The 15,571-nt window shown below is 45.8% G+C and overlaps 1 protein-coding gene across 1 annotated transcript in view; it reads right to left on the bottom strand.

The window, feature by feature from the left end:
• Slit3 (slit guidance ligand 3) overlaps window positions 1-15,571 on the bottom strand; it is a 584,776-nt gene that overhangs the window by 152,709 nt on the left and 416,496 nt on the right. Inside the window, 1 exon segment of the mRNA NM_031321.1 lies at window positions 6,302-6,373. Within this exon segment, the coding sequence (NP_112611.1) occupies window positions 6,302-6,373 (72 nt within the window).

The following is a 15,571-nucleotide window of genomic DNA, read 5'->3' as shown; positions in this document are numbered from 1 at the left end:
TTTCCTCACTGGTTGAGCAGGGCTAATGTAACCTGCCCTATAAAGTTATGGCATACACTTAAGTAAAAGGCCATCCTTTGAAGTCTCAGCTTGCTGTCTGAAACATGCTCGGAAAGGAAGGCGGGCGCTCAAAAGCAGTGAATGCTCACACACAGAGGAAATAGTGACATCCCTAACAACTCATATATTACATCTCCATGCCATGTAGTATATTATTATGACATTACTACTGTTAACCAGAGCAATGGTGGCTCAGCTGCAGTGGAGGACAGCTCTCCGTTTGCACTGAAATCCAGCTTTGCTGAACTGGACTGTCCTTGACCACTGCAAACACCAGTGCCTCATACCCCCTCAGCTAGGACCTAACGTCAGAAAAAGGACTCCTTCCCATCTACCCTTCTCTGTCTGTGTATGGGTAGAATGTCTGGCTATGCCATACCGGCCTGGATGTGGCTGAATTAGAACCACACTGGGAGTATGGTGAATGCTGTCACCTCAGGATGCCTTTTTGAGTCATGTTCGGATGCCCGGACCTCTAAAACCAAAGATGAGTTTGAAGGCCAGCTTAACTCTTGAGAGGAACCCCACAGGAGATGAGTCATGAGGCATTCCTGGCTGTTCCTGGGTTGTCCTTGCTCAGTTTCGGGAGTCCTAGACTCTACGTTGCTCAGGTCTCTCTGTGTACGGCCATTCAAAAAATCTGGCAAGGTCTGGCCCTGGGCACGTCACCTGGCACTCTGCTGACACAGTGTATCGGGGTTGCCTGGGTTGGCAGTGAACATAAGGGAGACCAAGTGCATGGCGGGGCAGAAAGTAAGTCGGGCGATGCTCCTTGGCCATGGATGACCACTGCAGTGCAGAACTGTGGTCTTAGGCTTGTGTCTGGGTTTTCGCGTGATGCTGGAAATTTGGATGTTTATGTAGGCGATTCCAATTTTTAAATGTGAAACATTACCCATATGTGTGCAGATATAGATATAGTTATAGATAGATAGATATTTGCAGAATAAGAAAAATCTTATTTGTGGCCTAGTCCGCATTCTCTAGTTTGAAAGAACAGAAAGGTGGACTGACCTTAGATTCTGTTATGGACACATTTGCTTTTCCTCAACATCCTTAACTTTATCAGAGTGTAATGGTACAGTCTTGATCTTGAAAAGGCAAGCTGTGTTTAGGATCCCCACCTTGCCAGGGGGTCCCCTTTGAACAGAGCTGTATGGCACACAATGTCCCAAGAAGGCAAAGAGCACAGACCAAGGAGCCAAGACCTCTGGGTTCCAATCTCTCCACTAATGACAATTTACTGTTGACCTTGGGGACACCGAGACTAGGTGACAGGGGCACCTAGGGTGCAGAAGGTTAGGAAGTATAGCTCTTCCTCCAGTCGCAGCCATTTTCTCTACATTTTACCTAAGCAGTAGTTGGTCATTCTGGAGACCCCTAAAGGTCCTGCCAGCAACGGGCTATCTCGAAGTGACTGAATTTCCCAAATTGGCAAGTAACAGAAGTAGGAACAAGACCTTGAGCCCTGTATATACGATTAGCTATACACACACGGGATTTCCATGCTACTGAGCTGGTTGGTACCTAGGTGTGTTTTCCTGACATCTGTAGCCTTGATTTTTTTTTTAATATAATTACTTACTAGAATTCCTACTTCCTACATTTACTCTGGAGATAATATCTAAAAATATCTTTTCATTTTTATAAACTACAGGAAAAAAAAACCCAACGTATCTTATTAACCAGGATTCTTAGCGTATGTGTGGCTGTACCTGTGTGTGAACGCACAAGTGGAGATCAGATGACAACTTCAGGTGTTGGTTCACAAGCGACAGTCATCTTGTTTTCGAGATGGGGGGTCTCTGACTGGCTTGTCCACTCCTAGTAGGCTAGGCTGGCTGACCAGCAAGCCCCAGGGATACACCTGTCTCTCTCTCTCTCTCCTTCAAGGCTGGGATTACAAGCAGATAACTTGAGGCCCAGCTTTTTAAAGCCGGGGTTGTGGGGATCAAACTCAAGTCATCATGCCGGAAAGCAAGCCTCTCACCCTTTGAGCTGCTCCCCTGTCTCTCACTGGGTTTCATTTGTTGGTCCTCTCAATTTTTAAAGCGCAAGCTAAAGTGTCTCTTGTTGCTTTCCATTCACAGCAGGATGCTGTCCTGAGGGAGAGGCCTGGTCTCTCTGAGAAGTGCCTGGCCATTTTCAACTCAGCAGCCAAGGGCTGGAAGTCTCGCTCCCAGCATCCCGACTCCTGGAAACTCAGAACGCAGTGTCACCACGCACGGCCGCTGCATGACACAACTTATGTGATGAAAAAAGTGTATGAGTTGGAAGATGGACGATGAGTGGGTCAGGTGGAGGGGTAAGGGTCGTTGTTGAAGTAACGAGGGGAGATCGGCCTCATGGAGGCCTGTGCTCCCCAATTAAGAACTTTACATGCCACAGAATAAAACCTGTAGTGGGTGTGTGTGCGAGCGCACATGTGTATGAGTTTGTGGACAAGATTCTTTACTTTCCTCTGCATGTTTGATTTCCCTTACACTTAGAGGGGCCTTGCACGATGAGAGGCCTCACACTTTGGAGCACCCGTTAGCTGAGTAAAGGGAGTGCCAAGGACGATTTGGCATGCTTGTGGGAAGCTCTGAAAAGAGGCACTGACAGCTTGCCTGGCTCGGCCCTTGGAGAACACTCCGCACCACCCTGCAGCACACAATGGGCACACTTCAGGGGCGTCTAACCTCTCCAGCCTCGGCAACAAGGCAGCTGAGGCAGCTTGGTACGGTGGTCACAGAGGCTGGGCTGCTTATCGCTCAGCAGCTAGTTGGCTTCTCTGAGGGGGACTAGTGTAAGAGGAGGGTGACGGGAACCGTAGCTTCTTGGAGGGAAAGCTGGAAGCAGGCAAATAGATAACATGGGGAAGTGTTACGGTGGTGGGTGCACTGTTTATTGTGGTGAGCACACTGCCCATGGCAGTGGGCGCACACCGGCTATGGTGGTGGGCACACAGACCACGGTGGTGGGCACACCGGCCATGGTGGTGGGCGCACATTGACTATGGTGGTGGGTATACTGATTATTATGGTGGGCACACTAGCCCTGGTGGCGGGCAAGATGAACTGCCAACTCTGGCCACTTTGCCATTCTTCCTCCAGCCTTAGGAGGTTTCGTCCTTACTACACTTCCTCCTTCTTCCCCTCTCTGTTGACGGGAAAGCACAGGGTGGTGTCCTCTTTCCTTGTTCACTATACCTTGAGCTGAACATTCCCCATGGGACACAGCCAGCATGGACAGGATGGTGGGACCTCTTACTCCTTCCCATTCTGGCCCTGACCTCGGTCTCCCATTGTGGTCAGGCCCCTCTCAGATTCAGCTTTTGAGCTCATGATCCATGTGGTGAACAAAACCAACTTTTCAATGCAAAGAAAATTAATGGTACTTCCTCCCACAGGAAGGAAGGAAGGAAAGAAGGAAGGAAAGAAGGAAGGAAGGAAGGAAGGAAGGAAGGAAGGAAGGAAGGGGGAAAGTGCATTACTGAGTGTGAAATATTCTGAGTGGTTGACTTTACAGACTTTTCTTAAGATAATCTCTAGAACTTTCTGAGAGATAAGCAAGTCATTTTCCCGATTTCCTACCACCCACTGTGTAACGTCAGCACATCTGAACCACGACGATACTCTTCTCGATGTGCAAGTTACTATTTTTCCCTCAGGATCCTAACATTAACCTCTCAAGGGCTAGTGTATTTTGAAAATCTTCCTTCTATCTGAAGAAAATTATTAACGTGTCAGGCCTCCATTTAGTTACTGTTCGCTGTGTTTCATTGACAAGATTTCTGATGGCGTCTGATATTTGGTCACAGAGACGTGTTACAAGATGTCAATGTGTAAAGGATGCTTGCAAGGTCTGGGGGTGGGGAGGGGAGGCATCTCCTTAAATGGAGATGTCAACTCCAGCCAATTTCGGAAAGGTTCACCATTAAGATAGATGTTTTCAAAACCCCATGCCTCTGCTGGAAATTAAAAAAAAAAACCAGCACAGAATAACTGATGATGATTAATTTTAAGTGCTTAGCCATGTGAAGCCAAATGAGCATCCTTAAAACAAAGCTATTGATCTGGCTTTGTTTGGGATTGAGGAGATAAACTAATCAGGTCCTGCAGGTCTTCTGCAATGATGAGAAATGAGGACTTGGATTAGTTTTATCACTGTTATTATTACTTTGGTCATGGGTTTCTAGGTTTTAACTTAGAGACACCTGATACATCTGGGTATCATGTCCCTCCCTCCCCAGCCAGGAGGGGAAGAGTTGTCTAAATATGTCCTGGGCAGGAGTTTGATCAGGATGAAGGCAGGGTAGGGAGAAACAGATGTGGGAAGGGCAACCCTTCTGTGTGGTCCCGTCTCAAAGGTGAGGAACACTCAGAGAGGTCACAGAGCTTAACCCAAGTCCATGGCTTCCCCAATTCCCACCCACATGAGTCTATCCTTAAAGCTCCCCCCCACCCCAGAGACTCCCTTAGACACCACTTGCTGCAGAGAACTAACCAAGGGAGGGGCTGACAGGTCACCACAGCTGTTTTGTGGCAGCTGTGACTTCCATGTCCTCAGTTCTTCCCAAGGAATTTTCTCATCTTCCTCATTTCCCCTGGCAAGGAGCAAAAAGCTTCCAAACGACCATTCAGGCCTTTCCCAAAGGCAGGGGAGAAAAAAAAAAATCACACCTCCCTTCTCAACTCCAGTTTCCCAGGAAGAGAAGTCCTGGGCTGGGTTGCTAAATTGGAGCTGGCACACTCTCCCGCAGACATGCAATTGTTGCTGGTTCCGGGGTCAGGGTTTGGGTGAGGAGAGACCATCTATCTTAGGACTGACAATCTGACCTCTGCTGCCTGTGGGTCCTGTCTCTCCTATGCCAGGAGTCCTCAGCTTGCAATGGATCTCAAGTAGCTTGCAGCATCAGCATCCTCTAGATTTCCCGTGATTCCTCCTAGAATCACCTTCCTGCCTGGCAAGGTGGAGGGGACTCTTTCTGACCCAGTGCTGGCCTCTTCCAGGTAGAAAGGAACGTACGTGTGTGCACTTTCCTTTTTGTACAAAGGGATGTTTTAACGCATTCATTCATTTATCTGGCATTCGGTCTTATGCTGAAAACGGACACAGGAAAACCTTTGACTATGTAGTTTTCTTTTTTTTTCTTTTTAATTTCCCAAGGATGCTCAACCCAACCCATCCTATTCTCTTATCATTCTGAAGCTAGAGTGGTTCCACTGTAATTATTTTTGCAGCTTTTGGAGAGCACATGTCACTCCCAAGTTAGAGCCATCAACTCCTTTACCTTACAGAAGAGAAAACTGAGGCTCCCAGAGCCAAAGAGACTTGCCCAAGGTCACACGGCTAATTAGCGGCAGGACAAGGACTGAATCGCATAACCCCTGACCTAAGTTCTACTACGCCTTACTGCTTCCTCTCCAGGCTCCCTCACATCAAGGGCAGTGAGCAGGGTAGCTGCTGGGGAAACAATCAAACTGTTTTCTAACACAATCCAACTTTAGTCGCATGACCCCAACATGACCCTTCAGTGACTTTTCTCCAGAAAGCAGGTTTCTTTAGTTAGAGCGAGTGAAAATCCAAGACACAGAAGGACAGTCTTGGGTGTGTGTGTGTGTGTGTGTGTGTGAGATGTTTCTACACAAGGTCTAAATGGTAGGATTACAAGGAAGGAGTATCTCCTCTCATCTTTTCATCCCTACCACTTTAAGGTTACTATTTAAAGTTTGAATTTAAGCCCGAGATAAGATCCCAGGCGCAGTAGCAATAGCTAGACCTTATCAGACTGCCTCTCATTCTCCCTTGTCCTGTGCCAAGGTCCCTCCCTGCTTCTGGCTGATTCTGACTCACCTTCTGGTGATAACCCCTCTGTCACTGGCCATAGACCTGTAACCTACCTCCCTATATGTCCACACTCAAATAGCTGCTCTCGGAATACACAGACAGATGCTGGGGGGGCTATCCTGGCCGTCTGCTCCACCAAATACGGCTGGAGCATGGGAGAAACGGCCGATTGAGGAACCCCAGTTTGTAGCAGGTGAGAAATCACACTTTGCAGCCTGCGAACACTTTGGGCAAGGTAAGCCGGAGGGATCTCCCGGTGCCCAATTTTAATAGCATTGCAGCAGAAGACCCAGAAACGCACCCACAAGGACCCCCTACGCGCACAACACACACGCTTCCCCCCTCTCCCCTCCGCACAACGCACACACTCTCTCACACACATAAGGCAGCAATCGCAGAATCAACTCACAGGATCTCCAAATCGCGCAGCGCTCGGAAGGCTCCATCTTCAATGCAGCTGATGTGGTTATTGTCCAGTTGCCTGTGGGAAAGCAAGGGGGAGCATGAAGGATGAGCAGGGGCAGCGGCGAGGGGCTGGGCGGCAAGCCGGCTCCCCGGCCACCAAGCGCCTGTCCCTCCACCCCTTGCGGGGCTCTGTTTGTCCCTGCCAGGAGCTCCTGCAGAGCCAGCCTGTCTGCCACGCTGCTCCGTCTCTTCTCTCTGACTGTCTGAGGGAACTACACGGGCGAGCGCACCAAAGGCTGTCAGGTCTCAGTAAATATTAATTGCGCATTTTTTTTTTAGGCAGAAGGGAGTAATTTCATTACATTAGGGCATCCAATCCATTACGAGCTCTTACTGTCATGTCACTGAAACAATTTCATTAAGCTAAAGGCCTGTAAATCATTGGAGGTCACTGCTCTGCCCTCCTCGACCTCCCAGAATGCTTTTTCCCCCCTCTCCCTCGGCTCCCTTTTACTGGAAGTTACAGTCTTTGCTTTGACACAGCGCTAAATCTCAAGGCTTTATCTGCCCAAGAGCGGTGAGGGTGCGTAGGGAATATACCAATTCCAAATTAGACTCAACTAATCTAATTTTATAGTCTTTTTATTATTCTAAGCACCAAACGTCTGTGGCGGTTTGATGTCTCCATGCATTGTTAGGGGCCCATCTGGTAGGTCATTCTATGGGAACATTTTCCGAGTAAATACAGATTCCCTCAAACCGCGCCACCATCATCAGCATTAAGGAAGTTCATTGATGGGAGTATTTGTGATGGAGAACTAAAAGGAATATCATTATTGCCTAAAAGATGCACCAATTACATTTAAATGGGGGTGTGTGTGATTAAATGCACCTACTTTAGGATTCCCTTTTAATTTCCCTTTCCTGTCCTAAGTGTTGGAAAATAATGTCTTTCTCAAAGATGCCTTGACTAATACACATTCCAGTTAAGGACTAAAGGATTTTAGTCAAGGAGTAATATACAGACATTGGGGTTGGTTCATTTGTTTTCTGAGCCAAAAATGTCTATTATTGGATAAGTAACAAATCGGGATATTTATTATAACCACACCTAAACTTATACTACATATAATTCATTTCCTAAATGGCAATGGACAGAAAAGAATCTTGTACAAAAAGTGACCAGCAGCGGCCAGCAATCTACTGTCCTCTGCAGAGGACACCACAGTTGGGGATAGGCTCAAAGTGTCGCTGTACTTAACTCTCCCCATGGAGACTCGAGTGAAATGAAAAACTGAACCCTTTCAGGTGAGTCACTTCCTATGGCTGGTATTCTACTCTGCTACTTCTGTTAACAAATCCCAAATCAGCTCTCCACAAAACACAGTCCAACTATCATTTGGTAAACTCTCACAAGGGGGCTTTTTATTTTATTTTTTATTTTACTTTTTGTCAAAGGAAGATAAGAGTTGAAACTAAAGCATTAGGATCATAGCAGAAGTATATGGGTGTCAGGGACCGTGCGTAGTCTTACGAAACTGCCTCACCCAGATAGACAGTCACCACGGTTCGAGGCTTAAAATAAATCACGTCCAGAATTGAAAGTAACCAAGACACAAGTCTCAGAACACAGGAGCGCCCTTGATGTGATGAGCTCTGCACCCAGTGTTCCGAGTCCTGGCTCATGCCGGCGTACGTGGACTTCCTGGGTTCCTCAGGCCGTCATCATTCTGGAGCCATTCTTCACACAGTTTTGCTGATATTTCTGATCTGTACTGGGGCGGCCACTTTCTGGATCTATTAGGGCAGTGTTAGTCTCACTGCCCAGATCCCAGACTATCATCAGTTTAAAGGCCAATGAATCAACCACGGCTCCCTGTCAAGGCCACCAAACCTTACCAAGCAGAAACTCGGCAGGGCTGGCTTTGAGCTCCAAAAAAATTGTTCAACGGATATGCTGAATCTGGCAAAAAAACAAAACAAAACAAAAACAAAAAACAGAAAAACCCATACCATCCGCCCAAGTAGAAAAATATCTAAGTCATCAGACTGGAATGCCCTGTGGTGAGATGGCGATTTGTGGTGAACCTGACCATGTGCGTGCATCTTGCAAGAGGATGGATTTGCAAAGTAGTGTCCATCCCTCCAAAGAGGAGATTCTAAATGTACAGATCCCCTCCCCACCATGGGGGGGTGAAATCTTCAAGAGAAAAGAGAAAGTTATAGAAATAAGAGGTGGGGGAAGGGACCCCCCACCACAGAATGGTAGAAAGAGAATTAAAAAGTTTGGGGAGGGGAGGGCTAAAATGGTTTATAAAATTCTGCACTCTATGTGGCGTCAGAGTCCCGAAGCCCAGGTCACAAAACGGTGTGGACAAGAGGACCCGATCATTGAAGGCAACATCAGAGGGGTTGGATACATTATTAATTGTGTGATGTTTAAGTATTTTCCATGGGAGGCACAATTTGACACTTATTTGTTTATTCATAAGAGGAATGCAATATAAGCATCTCTGCGGGTGTGTTTCCTAGCTTACTTTAGCACATGTGAAACGGATCAAAGATTAAAATATTTATGCTTAAGTGTGCCTGCCCAGAAGATGTTTATTATCATGGAGTTGTCGTCCTTTCATTCTAACGCATAAGCCAAACAGGACCTGTATCCCAACTATCCTCGCTAGTCAAGGGGCCAGGCTCAAGATGCACTGTTATTAAATCTCTGGAGGCGCTCTGCCTGAAGGGACGGTCAGTGGGGGACTACAACCGCCACTCCACCTTCCTGCTACTACAGCTCTATGGAATTGAGCATCAGAGGGTTCACAAAAAGCCCCATTAACAGTTCATAGTCAGTCCCTGTTGTTTCATGTAAACACCAGGTCCCCAAACAAAATGAGCAGGTGCCTCACTTGTTCAGACAGATGTCTCTTTCCTTTACCCTTATTTATATATTTATTCTAGGGAGGGGGTGCGGAGGTCGGAGGACGGTTTGAGTAAGTCTGATCTCGTCTTCAACAACGTGGGCTTTGGGGGACTGAACTTGGGTCATTAGGCTTGGTAGCAAGCATCTTTACCCATTGAACCATCCCGCCATGCCTAGATTGCCATTTTCTTTCCAAAATTAACAACTCAGAGACATCAAAGTCCTAAAGCACATAAGGGGGGAGGGGGTAATGGGGGGCAAAAAATGCAAGCCCAGCATTTCTTTGTCGATGTTGGAACAGAGGACTAGTAAACACGCAGAGAATCTTCTGGTAGCCAACGCGTTTGATTTAGCCGTTTGTTTCCAGGAGTTCAGTATGCTGGAGGCTGCAGCTGTGCATTCTGAGCTCCCTGGTCAAAGGGCTGCATCACGCCTTTGAAAAGATTTCACTCAAAGACCCTCTTAAAAAAAAGGAATGAGAAAAGCTCACGGGATGCCAAGCATACTGTCATTTAGGGGGCCTGGGCAGAAAGAACTTTCGAAATGTGAGCAGTAAGAGCTCACTAAGCATGCCTGGTTCTGCCCCTGTTCTTCCTAGGCGGTGAGAAGTGGATTTATTTCTCTTGGCTGCTAAGGTGTCTTCTGGTGCTTAGCACAGTTCCGTGGGAGCAACTGCTAAACCATGAGCCCTGTGACCCTTGCTATGACAAGAGACCATGCCTAAGTATTATTTCCCTCTGAGCCTGTCCACAGCTTAGCACCTCTTGGTTTCCGGAGACACAGAGCCCAGGCACCCCAGTCCCCGGCAGGGATCCCCAGAGAGAACTGTGAGATACTATGAGATTTCTGCAGTCTTCCTAGGAAGTCTAGGAAGGTAGCAGGTGGAAGAGGAAAAGCATTTTTTTTTCTTTTCGGAGGTAACTTCCATTGTTTCACTATACAGCACACCTAATTTGATTTGCACTCCTTGGTCTCTGAATCAGCTGAGAAGCCCCCAAACATTTCATGATATTAAATTAACCATTCTTATTTCCCCAGGAAGCTTCCATTTCAGAGAACAATACGATGCTAAAATGGTACCAGGGCCCATTTAGAAAGAAATCGCTAGATAAGGACTAAGCCCAGACTCCCTGGGAGCAAGGCTCTGACTACTGAGTTTTTTTGTTTTTTTTTTTTATATTCTGAGAAAAGAAAATAAACAAATTAGGAAGGAAAGCCAGCACGAGTGGAGGGACTTAAAATAATCCCTTCACAGGGCAGACCAGGTGCTAGCACGTCCGTGAGAATTCCTGATCCTGTGAGTGATATTCTCCAAATTATTGCAATTTCAACTTTCATAATTGGAGCAGGAGAGAAACATTTTTTTTTTTTGCAGTTCAGCAATTTTTACAAAGCATGCGTAAATCCTTAAAAGAGGTGTGAGTTAGAAAAAGCTGGCTACAACATTAACACCACCCAACCCTACAACAACAGCCACAAAAAGTAAGAAAGAAAGGGGGAGAAAAAAAGAGTAAGAAAACTCTAAGACTTGCGAGTCCCCATGAGAAATACCTGGGAAATAGAAACCTCCAGAAAACGGGCTTTGATATTTGGGAGAAGAATAGAATTATCAACTAAAATTTCCTGTTGTACATGCCAGGTCTGCATACCAGGGCTCATCCAGCTGTCGGAGGGGGGTGTCCCAGCATCTTGTCAAATGGTTAGTGAAACTCAGCCTGAAGGCGCTCCCACTCCAGGGTCCCCAGACAAGAGCAAGCAGCAGCCGTGTTCTGCTTCAGAACTACAGCCAGTGGCTCGCTGCAGTCATCCCGTGTGAAGTGAAAGAAGGCAGCGGAGGCTGGGTATCCTCTGGACTTACACCACTGGCTGTTTTCTGAACAGAACTACCTTCGCAAAACGTAGGAAACCAGCAAAGGACTTCTGTACAAAACTCACAAGGAAAGCATTAGTAGGAAGCCAATGAAGCCCGTGGCCATGGGATCTAGCACATAACTAACCTAGAAGTGGTCACAGAGCATTAACAGTTCAGACTGCATTAGGTACCCAAATACAGAATGGAGTACAGGATAGCTTTTGAAAATAACAAGGTGGTTTACCTTATGTGAGGTTTTTGCATGGCAACCATCTTTATTGTAGAATCCTAAAAGTCCAAAGTAGTTTGAATTTGTTTTTGCAATATATGTTCATATATGCATATCTTCCGTATACTTTTCTTTTTCAGGCCGAAGAGAAAAAAAATATATTACAACTAACGAAAAGAAATTTTTGTGGGAATCCTGCTTTCATAAACCAAGACCGAGGACCAGACAGGAAGAGCCTTGACACCCTGTTTGTCTTCTCACTATTACCTACTTGTCCTTTAAGTAGAACAGGAAATCTAGCAGCACTTTTTTTTTTTTAAAAAAATGACTCTTAACATCATAAAGCTCCTTATAGGGGAACACATTGTAGAAGCATTTGTCTGCAGCTCTTTCAAAAATTAATAGAGCTCAAGGTTATTTTAACTGGCAAAAGGAAAAAAAATGCATTAGAAAGAAATGCACACACCTCGTATAATTGAGTGCTGGTCACACTTTGTAGGAAAATCAAACACTTGATCTTAGCCACAATCTGCTAATGAATTGTCACCCCTTCTCATCATTAAGGAGCTACAGTAATTCCATATTAAAATGACATGAGCAAAGGGAGGAAAATCTATCATTCTACACACTTAATACATTTGTCCACCGTACCCAGGAATACATGCATATAGATCTGTTTACCCACCCATGAATTATTTAAGTATCCGCAGAGATCCCTGTCTGTAAACTGACAACTCGAGGCCTGTATCTCCTACATACATATGTACAGGTGTAAGCTCTCACTCGCGCACACATACACATGAAAACGTTATCTTACGAGAGAGTCAACGTGATAACAGTCCTCTGACATTATATACGTGCAGAATTACTTAGGACACGGATTGCTAATCATTCCAGCGGCTTCAACCAACCAAACCTATTTTGTGAGGGAGGGATGGAGTCGGGTTAATTAGGCTTTCTGATCACAATAGCCTGCTTGGAACACAGTCGAGAATGGGCGAGAGATCTATTCTAGCAAGCATCGTGTCGTATTGCTGTTCAACATATGCAACTTCTCAGCAGGAGCACAACCGTGTCCACTTAGGTGATGCTTCTAGAAGTAAGCTCTGTGCTCTCACAAACACTGCTGATGGATTGGCAGCAAAGAGGCACACCTGACCTTGAAGAACAAAGAGGGGCCTCACTCGTTGTTAGGAGATATCAATAACTCTAGTTCTGTGTAAGGAATCCTCCTATACAGGGGTGTTCGGCAAATGAAATGGAACTGAAGAATCCAAGTGGGGGATTTCTGCAAACCAGTGCAGCATCAAGGGTAAGCTAGGGGGAAGAGGCAGGACCCCTGCTTCATTTGTGTCTGTCGAACTTGATTTTGAAACAGACTCTGTCCTTTCCAGGTAAATAAAGGAGCAGCAGTAACACACAGAGGAAGCACATCCATCTAAAACAGGCCGCATTCAGAATGAGAGAGCTTCGTTTGACGTCCTAGATCGAGGGACCAAAAAGGCTTGGCCGCTGTTTATAAAATGTCTTTAAGGCTCACGTCTCACGTCAGCCCTGTGGTCATCTTTCCATCAGGACCAAAGGCTGGCCAAGTCGCTATGGCATCACAGTTTGCCCGTGACTCTACCTATCCTATTCTGGGAGGACTCATCAGTCCTGGGCACACAGTGATGGCACTTTGCAGGCATGCACGTGGTGGCTCTCCATTCTGTTGGGACCTGAGGTATTCATTTTCAAAGCATTATTCCCCTACTTGGTCTCTGAAGCTTCAGTTGGATTTGGATTCACGAGCTTGCTTTTGGTTCCACTGACCCCCCAAAGGCTTCTCACTATGTTATACAAAATGAACTTCTTTGTGCAGAGACACTGAGAGGCGAGGCCGGCGGGCACCTGAAGGTGTCTCAATTGTTACACTGTGCTCCTCTCAAGCTGATTGGGAATTCGAGTTTCTTTGTAAGATGTATCAGTGTTTTACTCACTGGCCTTGCTGATGTCATGAATACTCAGAGGCTGGACAAATAAACGGCTGTCTCCATAGCGATTGGGGCAGGTCTGTGGTTTCCCTAGTTACACACTTCTGAGAGATAACCATCTGTGGTTCGTCCTCAGCAAAGGCACAGGATGGAGGGAGGAGGGAGGAATGGGTAGAAGAAACGAACCTTTGTGAACAGGCGCGAGCTACACTTCTGTATACCTGCTCCCACTCCTTTTTCTAAAGCAACCATCACGAACTCTAGTGAGGTAGTCAGGCAATTTTTTTCACCCTACGGGGGTTTCAGAAATTTCATATTGGGCACAGTGAACAGATCCAGCCCCTGTGACTATAGCTAACAAACTGGAGTCAGAGTGGAGGTCTTTCTCCCTGGACGCCATGTTGGTGTCCGCACAAGAGGCTGTGGTTTTTCGCCCTCACGTTGGATGTAAACAGCATCACTCAGGATTGAAGGCGTGCTTCGCCACAGCCGCGGATCTCTCCCTGACAGTGCATTAAGTTTGCATTGCATCCCTAGACCATCAAAGACGGTTTCCCTTTTTAAAAAAAAAATTACGCAGCTCATTCACGTAGAAATCGGTGCATATCCGAATTTATCTGCATCTCCCAATTTATTCTAACAAGCCCTTTGTGAGTTCTCAATGCTTGACACCCATTTTTTCCCCTTTTAATGGAAGGCCAGAGCTCATGTGATTTTAGATGTGGAAACTAAGAGACTGGCATTTGTGTCCTCAAATCTCCGTTTCTGAGAGATGGCTATGACAGTGTTCAGCCAAAAGGCCATTGTGAGACTTAGAGTAATGAAATGTGTATGTGCTGGAAACGTATTTCTGGCTTTGTTTAATTTTATTTGCTTTAAAACTAATGTTATTAAATAAAGGCATCCATTTTTTCTCGTGTAACCTCTAAGGTCTCTTTCTGCTCTGAAGTTCTGCATCCTGAGATTGATTTCTTATGAGTTCTTAAGGAAAAAAAATCCTGTTCATTTTACTTGGACTCCTCTGCGATCCCAGCATATCCGTTTATCCCTCCTTTCCCCATCTCAGCCCAAAGAATCCATTATGTGAGATATTCAATATATTCTTTCTGGACCAAGGCCAGTGGTTCAGACCACGGACTCTTCAAACTTCCTCAGCCGTTAGGAGATTGAAATTCAAGAAGCCACTAAAAACTTACATCAAAGAAAATGCACTTTTTTCCCCTCATAAGAAATGATGGCAATACGGTGACATATTTGGAATCCCATGGGGGAGATGTACTAAAGGAGAGTGACTGCAAAGTTTAACCTCATTTGCGGATGGCTGTTTCTAATTAATTATCAATCAAGTAATGGGCCACATACCTAAAGCATTCAAATGGTACACCATCTATCAATATGTATTTATGTACACATATGTGTATGCCTGCTTGTATCTATGTGTACCGTGTGCATCTCAGGTGCGTGTCAGGGTCAGAAGATGGTGTCAGAGTTATATGTGGTTGTAAGCCACCGGATATGTAAGGATAGCTTGTGTTCTCAGAATTAACATCAAGTGCAATTAACTGTTAAGCCATTGCTCTAGCCCAAGCATAGAATTTCCTAGTCTTAGTATTCTTGAGTGTGTACACAGAGACTCCCTGTAATCCACAGTATACACTGGATAGCCATTGTGGTCACAATAATGGCATATAACCTTTATTAACTTAGGGATCAAGTAGTGAACCAATGTCACAACGGTCCCTATTTTACAGAAGAGTGTTGAGCAGAAATGTCTCTGAACTTGGTTTTGGACCTAGGTGTGTCCATACTCCTAAAGATGCGAAGTGATGCAGCTTCTAGGACAGAAACAGTGTAACATCCTCTGCCTGAAAACAGTGTAACATCCTCTGCCTGGAAACATTGTAACATCCTCTGCCTGGAAACAGTGAAATATCCTCTGCCTGGAAACAGTGTAACATCCTCTGCATGGAAACAGTGCAACATCCTCTGCCTGGAAACAGTGTAACATCCTCTGCATGGAAACAGTGTAACATCCTCTGCATGGAAACAGTGTAACAACCTCCGCCTGGAAACAGTGTAACATCCTCTGCCTGGAAACAGTGTAACAACCTCTGCATGGAAACAGTGTAACATCCTCTGCCTGGAAACAGTGTAACATCCTCTGCATGGAAACAGTGCAACATCCTCTGCCTGGAAACAGTGTAACATCCTCTGCCTGGAAACAGTGTAACAACCTCTGCATGGAAACAGTGTAACATCCTCTGCCTGGAAACAGTGTAACATCCTCTGCATGGAAACAG

Source organism: Rattus norvegicus, chromosome 10 (genome assembly GCF_036323735.1).
Source record: "Rattus norvegicus strain BN/NHsdMcwi chromosome 10, GRCr8, whole genome shotgun sequence".
Lineage (NCBI taxonomy): Eukaryota > Metazoa > Chordata > Mammalia > Rodentia > Muridae > Rattus > Rattus norvegicus.
Note: the sequence above shows the minus strand (reverse complement) of the source record. Positions and strands in the feature narration are given on the sequence as shown.